This window comes from Cupressus sempervirens, chromosome 5 (assembly GCF_028749045.1).
Source record: "Cupressus sempervirens isolate cs-2001-9-10 chromosome 5, ASM2874904v1, whole genome shotgun sequence".
NCBI classification, from domain to species: Eukaryota; Viridiplantae; Streptophyta; class Pinopsida; order Cupressales; family Cupressaceae; genus Cupressus; species Cupressus sempervirens.
Genome location: NC_143122.1, coordinates 55,932,104 through 55,941,014, shown reverse-complemented (window position 1 = coordinate 55,941,014; position 8,911 = coordinate 55,932,104). Strand labels below are relative to the sequence as shown.

Below are 8,911 nucleotides of genomic sequence, written 5' to 3'. Positions count from 1 at the left end.
ATTCTAACCCTAACCCTAACTCTAATTCTAACCCTAACTCTAACCGTAATTTAACTTTGACTCCAACTCTAACTCTAACTCTAACCCTAACTCTAACTCTAATTCAAATTCTAACCCTATCCCTAATACTAATTATAAGCCTAACTCTAATCCTAACCCTAACCCTAACCCTAATCCTAACACTAATTCTCAACCTAATTCTATCTCTAACTCCAACTCTAACTCTATCTCTAATTCTAACCCTATCCCTAACCCTAACTCTAAATCTAACTCTAACTCTGACTCTAATTGTAACCTTGGCCCTAACCTTAACTCTAACCCTAATTCCACCCCTAACCCTAACCCTATTTCTAACCCTAACTCTAACTATAACTTTAGCTCTAACTCTAACTCTAATTGTAACCCTCACCCTAATGCTAATCCAAACTTTAACCATAGCCCTAATGCATTAACCCTAACTATAACCCTAACCTTGATTGTAATCCTAACTCTGACCCTAACTCCAATTCTTACTCCAACCCTAACTCTAATTCTAAACCTAACTCTAGCACTAATTCTAACTCTAACTCTAACTCTAACCCTAACTCTATCCCTAATAATAACTCTAACCCCAATTTCAACCCTAACTCTAACTCTAACTCTAATTTTAACTCTAATCATAATCCTAACCCAAATCCTAACTATATCTCTAATTCTAACCCTAACCGTAACCTTGACCTTGACTCCAACTTTAACTCTAACTCTAACTCTAACCCTAATCTTAGCCCTAACCCTACTCCTAACTTTAACTATAATCCTAACCCTAACCCTAAAAATAAACAAATAATTCAATACTAACTTTATCAAAAATAGAAAAATAGAAAAATACTTATATATATATATATATATATAGAGAGAGAGAGAGAGAGAGAGAGAGAGAGAGAGAGAGAGAGAGAGATCAAAATTTTAAATAAAGAAAATTATCATCCAAATTTCTTCAAAGTGAAAATAATTTAAAATTAAAATACTATATTGATTGCTCCTAACTATAACCATCTAGATTTCTTATAAAATGTCTTCTATGTGTGCGACGACTATTACTAGCTTATATATAGTGTTATATATATAATATGTTGAGAGTCATCCTTCTCAAGGGACCTATTTTAATTCAAATCCTATGGCTTTTTTGTGTAGGTTGGGATTTAAATAAAATAGGTGCCTCAAGAAGGATGACTCTCAGCATATTATATATATAAAACTATATATAAGCTAGTGGTATTATCAATTTATATGGTAGGTGAGTGTATCTATTGATCTTAGTTAGTACATTGTTTTTTATGATTTTTACATGCAAAGATGAAAAGTAGTTATTTCAAAATGTTCCCAATATCTATTTAAAATAGTAGGTGCATTACATTCCTCTCAGAATTTGACAACTATTAGTTTTCAATTGTATAGCTTTTTAGTTAAACTTATTGACCCATATTATGTGAGTGGGTTCACAAAATCCATCTCTAGTATTACCTTTTATATTCATTAGGCATTTATCAATACTTATATACACGTGTTCAAATATTAGTTCAAAAAATTCTAACATAATATATTTATTATTAATGTATAAAAAAATTGTTAGTAACTAGAGAGTTGGCTATGATGTTTCTTATGGGAAGAGCACCAATAACCAAGTAGTACTAATAGAATCCCCCAATTACTAATTTTAAAAGAATTAGATTAATGATAACTAAAATATCATTAATAAGTTTCACATGCACTTAGAGTCCATTTGGTTGCAAGAATTGTCGAATGCGGCATTGATCTATGTTGGAATAAGCTCTTTCTAGTATTCGTGCATTCTTAAAATAAGTTCTGAAAAATCATTCGAACCTATTTGGTTAACTCGAAGAGGAGTCGAAAGATGTATATTCTATGTTTGGTTGCAACAATTGAAATAGGAAGTCGAATAAGTTTTATTTTAAAATTTTAATAATTAAATTATTATTTTTGGTTTAATAATATTTTAAATAAACAAGACTTTTTATTTAGAAAAATCAACTTTTTTATTAATTTTTTAAAAGCCAAATTATTTAATTAACCTTTATTTTATTTTTTAAATTGACTTTATAAGTGAAATATATACGACAACCTTTCAAATTCATGGAAATTCAAAGAACATATAATATTGTATATTATAAATTTAATCAAATAATTTCAATAATTTTAAGATAAAAGCTAAAATCATTTTATTTTTAAATAAATTTAAGAAAATAAAAAAGAGAAATAAGTTGAGATCATTAATATGATATTTCAATGATCTTTCAACATAGTTTTAATTATAAGACTAAACATAAGATTTATTTGTAAAGATAATTTTATGAAAATTTAGAAAATATATCAAATTTGATATTAGTATTTTTTGTCATTTAAAAAAACACATATTAAATGTTAAATAATGTTGACCTAGTCTATATCTTATGATGAATAGAGAAAATAGTCCAAAAATGTGTTTGAATGGCAAAATACAATCAAACATCAAAGTCACGGGCCCGACAATCCATCAAATTGGGTTTATTAAAAATTGGAATAAGAATAAGCTATTTTTATTCTGCATTTTTTTTGAATTCCGCTATGCTCATTTTGGGATCAAATTAGGATAGGCAAATTCTAATTCCAATTTTGTATTTTGCAAACAAACATCTAATTGACGAATGTCAGTATTTAAATTTTCTTATTCCCACCCAATTCATGCAACCAAACAGAATCTTATGATCATCATTTTATAGCTTTTTTTTATTCATAAGAGAGACATTAAACATTTGTCCAAAAATATAACACTTAAAACACTAAGTATAACACTTAAAACACTTTGAAATTACTTTGTGAATACCTAGAAACCAAAAAAATATTCTATACTTTTAGATATATAATCCGATTGTAGATTTTTAATGTGGTGTTTAGGAATCTTCAGCATGTGCAAATAGCAAAGGCGTGGAATTCCGGATTATTTCATCTAAAAAAGTAAGGAAAAGGAATTCCGTGCTCTGTCCCGCCCACAACAATTTCTGACAGATACTCAATGTGTATATTCATTTCCAATTCCATCGAATCTCTTGGTAACCACTTCCCGATATAAATTTAAAAAGTTGGTGATGTATTCCAAACTAAAATATAATACAAAATCCCCAAACGATTCATTCAGACATACAAGTTACTTCCCTGACTGCGTATACTCACAAGTCAAAGCTGGCGTACTTCCCCAAGTCCACGACTGTATATACCCCATTGCTAACATATACTCACTGTATATATCAATCTGCCCCATTCTTCAATCAACGTTCCGAGTTGCAGTTTCCATTTCTCATCCAACTTGAATGTCTGAAAGTCGTCTAGCTCCACGAGTGCATATATACACACATATACTATGTATCCGTACATACTCATACAAACATATATTCGCTGTATATACTACACCCGTAACGTTTAGTCACTGTATCTGGTCAAGTGTTATAATATACCAGGAGTTGTGGGGTCTGAGAATTTGATTATTATTTTTCTCTTGCTCTTCATTCTGATGATGGATCACTGTGTGTGATCCGAAACGTTGATGCAAAAAACTTACAACACAATCAAATTCCAGAAGTACGACCAGTTTTTAACTATGGATCCACCAAATTATATTTTTACAGCGTTGTACTCCAAAATAGTATTTCTTTATTTACGAATAAGTCAAACTACGTGATATCAGAATATTCATAATATCCACCTCTGCCATCTTTGTTCATGTATTCCCATGTCCTTCACCACACAAATCTTCAACCCTCTTTTCTTCAAAATTCATCTCTGTAACTCTCCGGACTCGAATTTTAGCACTTAAAAACATATACTCATTGTATATATCCACATCTGCAATCCTCGAACCCTGTTTCTTTCAGCTTCGATCTCTCACCCAATCCGTTTTTTTCACCCTTCTCATTCCGCAATAGCCAGAGACTTGATCAGCAGTCACTGTTTCCAGACAACGGACAGAAATGAAAAGCTGGTAGCTTCAACCACCTTCCGTCACCATGACGGACTAGAAAACTTAAAATAATAGACGCCCACTGTTTAGATCCATTCAGCCAATTCTTAAATCTCCAGCTCGCTCTTATATATCTCCCCAGACTTTTCATCTTCAAGCCTTCATCCCCCATTCGCCCATTACTCTTCATTAATTACCCTCAACAGTGTCATTCTTCACACCAGACAGGTCCAAGGTTCGAATCCCGTCCCGCTCCCCCAAAAATTCATCAGTAGCAAAGAAAGTATAGGCTAAATCTTCAAGTTCAGCAGTTAGTTCACCAAAAAAATTCCAGATTCACGCCCACCCCAGCGTACCTTTCTCGAAAAGAAGTGGTTGTAAAGGCTTCAATCCTTTCGCTTTTCATCCTGCAAAGCTAAAACGTTTCGCCCAAAAAGGTCAGAATTCCACCAAATCCACGCAATAGTGATCAATTTCTGTGCAAAGCCTTCATCTACGATCCCCAAATCAGTTCACAAATCGTCAGCCTTTCCGTTACAACTCCATATTCCTCCATCCTTGAATCTTAACAAAGCTCCGAACTCCTGATTCCTTGATTCCATTTCCACCAAATCCCTATAAGAAGAAAAGAAGAATCTTTGCGTGACGCTTTCCTTTTTCCGACCCCGCGGCACAACCAGGGTTCGAATCCCGTCCCCTAACCAACCATGGCGACCAGCTTCGGGTGCAACGCAACGGAGCTGGCCACTCTGGAGAGCCTCCTAGGCTCAGGCTCCAACGCCTCCCTGTTCATCTGCAACAAGCTTTCCTCCATCAACGACCAGCTCACAGCCACATCATACGCCATTAACAACACATACCTCCTCTTCTCGGCCTTCCTGGTCTTCTCAATGCAGCTAGGCTTCGCAATGCTCTGTGCGGGGTCCGTGAGAGCAAAGAACACAATGAACATAATGCTCACGAATGTCCTGGACGCGGCAGCAGGGGGCCTGTTCTACTACCTCTTCGGCTTCGCCTTCGCATTCGGCCGCGGAGACCACGGGAACTCCTTCATCGGCCATTACTCCTTTGCCCTAACAGACGTCCCGAGTTCGAACTACGACTACAGCTATGTCCTCTACCAGTGGGCCTTCGCCATAGCCGCGGCGGGCATAACTTCGGGATCAATCGCAGAGCGCACGCAATTCGTAGCTTACCTGATCTACAGCTCTGTGTTAACCGGATTCATTTACCCCGTCGTCTCTCACTGGGTCTGGTCGCCGGATGGCTGGCTCAGCGCGAGCAACACCGATTCCCTGCTCTTCAATTCCGGCGTCTACGATTTCGCCGGAAGCAGCGTTGTTCATCTGGTCGGCGGAATCGCAGGTCTTTGGGGGGCTCTGATCGAAGGTCCGCGAATTGGGCGGTTTGATCAGGACGGAAAACCGGTCACATTGCGCGGTCACAGCGCGAGTCTTGTTGTTCTTGGAACATTTTTGCTCTGGTTTGGATGGTACGGATTCAATCCTGGATCATTTATCACAATTGTTGTGCCCTACAGCGCGGGAGGATTCGAGGGGCAATGGAGTGCGATTGGGCGTACTGCGGTTACAACAACTCTTGCCGGTTGTTCTGCCGCGCTAACGACTCTTTTCGGGCGAAGATTGCTTTCCGGCCATTGGAACGTTCTCGATGTCTGCAACGGCCTTTTGGGCGGGTTCGCCGCCATTACTGCTGGTTGTTCGGTTGTTGAGCCCTGGGCCGCGGTAATTTGCGGGTTTGTTTCCGCTTGGGTTTTGATCTTTTGCAATTTCTTGGCTGCAAAGTTTAGGTATGATGATCCGCTTGAGGCCGCTCAGCTCCATGGTGGATGTGGAACATGGGGAATCATATTTACGGCTTTGTTTGCGAAGAAAGAGTATGTGTTGCAGGCTTATCCAGGGAAGAGCACGAGGGCTTATGGATTGTTCATGGGGGGCGGGGGCAGGCTTCTTGCGGCGCATCTTGTTGATATTTTGGTAATTGTTGGGTGGGTGAGTGCTACAATGGGGCCTCTGTTCTATGTCTTGCACAAGCTTGGATTGCTGAGGATATCGGTTGAGGATGAAGTTGCTGGAATGGATCTGACCAGGCATGGTGGCACTGCTTACATCTATAGGGAGGATGATCGTGGGCATGAGATGGGGTTCATGATCAAGTCCAGCCCCGCACAAACTCCTCCTCCGGACGCTGGTAATAATTGTTGCCTCTCATGAAGAATTTTGGTTTTGGAAAGAATAGACTTCATGAATTTCATTTTGTAAAGAGTAGATTTTAAAGTTTTGATTTGTTCAACTGGTTTATCTGAAATCATACTAATGCACTGAATGCACTGTTTTATTGTGGAAGTTCCTGTGTTTTCGTATGAATCTGCAACTATCAAGTACTGTTTATTGAAAATTTTAATGTAATTTCAGATGAATCGTCTGAACGAGTACCTGTTATTTTTGAAGAAGTTAATGCTCTTTCCGATTTAAGTAAGGAGCAGATTATAAATTTTGCTTTGTTTGAAAGGTTCATGTCCAATCAGATTTGTTTTGCTGGTCTGTTCTTTAATCGATGAAGATCATAATGTGACTTCAATCAAATGGATCGTTTAAATAAATACCGTTTTGCTGAATGAATCGTCTGTTTAATTACTGTTTTTGTTGTAGAAGTTAATGTGATTTTCAGATGAGTCTTCTGTGTAAGTATTATTTTATTGAAGAAGTTAATGCGATTTCCAATGAATCGCATAAACAAGTAACAGCAGATTCTTAAATTTGCTTTGTTTAAAGATTCATCTGCAATTACATGAGTAGACTGTTGTATTTATTTCAGATGAATCAAAGAAACAAATCAATGCTTAAGATATGCTCCTCGAACCATTCTAACTACTTTTTCTTTTCTTTTCATAATTGAGAACGAACTCGCATTCTAACAAGCATTTTACAGTTTTTAGGATCTTCCAAACCCATGAACTCTGATGAATCAGAGAACTCAATAACTCTCTATGCATTAAAATTATTTTCTTGTTGCAGCAAGTTATCTGTTAAAATGGAACTCGACAGCTCTGTCATTATACATAATTTGAATTTTGTTTTGCTTGATTGTGATGTGCAGGAGGATCTTTTGAGCATGGACGTTAAGAGGCAGGCTTGGGATCGTAAGATAAGATAAGATATATAGTTACTGTTGTGGATAAGATCTCATGGAGGCATATGAAGTTTTCCTTAATGGCAGAAATATGTGGAGCAGAAATGAGGTCGTGGAAGAGGGATTTTCACGATAGAGATAGACAGGATAATGTAATGTTTTGTTTTGTTTTTGTTTGGGGGGGTCTGTATAGATGCCTTCCAATTATGATAGTATACCCGAGATGAAAGGAGGGGTAATTTGGAATGAAGGCTTCATGTAACTTTCATCTCTTTTTTTAAATGAATTTCTTTTCTAGCTGGATCTTCTCACCAAAGTAGGAGCGTATAATGTCCCTTGTTTTTTATAATTTTGAATTCTTTTCTCCTCTCTCCTCCGGCCATCTCAAAACATATTTACATGGATATGTTTATATAAGAGAATAAATTAAATTATAAATATTTCTTAATTTAAATAAAATAATATTTTTTTAAAGTTCTAAATAGATTAAAAATAATGTTTACTTATATTTAATTTATTATATAATGAATAAAGTAATTAATAAAAAAAATTCTTCTAAATAAAAATTAATAAAAAAAAATATAGTTTAAAATATTAATAAAAGTAAACTAAAAATATGGCTATGTAATCCAAAAATAAAGCGAATTGTGAACTCAGTAGTGAAAGCGCAAGGTGGACATCATTTCACATAGGCAAAATATGCACCACCCAAAACCCTATCAATATCAAATACATTTGTAGCTCTGGCTGAGTACTACTAGCAAGGAGAATATTCGGGGAAAGTGGAGTATGAATACTCAAGAATATCGTAGCACACATTGAACCTTACAGAAAACAAAGGTTAAGAAAATCTTTACGAGAAACCCAAACATGCACGTAAGAATGAGGGCAAGCAATGTCGACCGCCATATTGCACGAGAACAAACCTAGCACACCAAAGGGCAAAAATGGGTATTCAACACCAAATGGAAAGTAAAACAAGAAAAAAGGAAAATGAATAAGGATGGGAGATAATAAAAAACAAAAACAATTGCATAAAGGATAGGCCACGGACAAATAATAACATTTCAACAAAGAGCCAACTTCAACAGAACTTCCAACATATGAATAGGGTCTTATGGAGAGTATTACAAAAGAAGATTGTTAACCCTAGATCAAAACAATCCTATCATAGTTCAAATACAATTCAACCAGATTGGAAAAATTAAGCCTCAGTTCACCCCACATCTCACACACAACTATCTACAGTTCCCAAGCCTCTGAATTTATCTGAGGCTAATAGGGTTCCCTTAGGTCCTAGCAAAAAGCTCAATAATCACAATAGCTCCATGAACCCCTCAAATAAGATAGTGGCAACAGGGAACTCAATGCAAGCTTTAGGTTGTAGATTGGATTGGATCGTAAAATTATCCATCAACCCTAGACCTAGATTAACCTTAAACCCAGTCCTTGGGAACAATAAGGAGAACCTGAACACAATCATCATTAGCAACTCCTTTAGTGAGTCACACAAGTTGGAGTGCAAAAATCTAGGAGTCTTTACTTATTGGAATGAGCCTGAAACTAAAAAGGTCAAATTGGCTTCATGAATTTTGTGGGGAACATGTAAGTATACTATCTCTCTTTAATCATTTGGTTTATGTGCATTCCAAATGTATTTGAATTAAAGATAGCTTCCTTTTGGGATCTATTTGTTTCTTTACAAGATATAGTGTAATTTTTTTAAAAGGAAGCCAAATTGTAGTGTAGAAACATTTAAAACAC

General features: G+C 36.1%; 1 protein-coding gene across 1 annotated transcript; it reads left to right on the top strand.

The window, feature by feature from the left end:
- Positions 1–3,790: 3,790 nt before the first annotated feature.
- LOC149554529 (ammonium transporter 1 member 1-like) lies at positions 3,791–7,463 on the top strand. Its single transcript, XM_089828571.1, has 2 exons — positions 3,791–6,205; positions 7,115–7,463. The coding sequence occupies exons 1-2, from the start codon at positions 4,702–4,704 to the stop codon at positions 7,138–7,140; spliced, it is 1,530 nt and encodes a 509-aa protein (XP_089684697.1). The 5' UTR covers positions 3,791–4,701; the 3' UTR covers positions 7,141–7,463.
- Positions 7,464–8,911: the final 1,448 nt, after the last annotated feature.

Coding starts and splice junctions, on each gene's coding strand:
- LOC149554529 (XM_089828571.1), top strand. CDS start 4,702: ATGGCGACCAGCTTCGGGTGCAACGCAACGGAGCTGGCCACTCTGGAG. Junction 6,206..7,114: donor AACTCCTCCTCCGGACGCTG/GTAATAATTGTT, acceptor TGTGATGTGCAG/GAGGATCTTTTGAGCATGGA.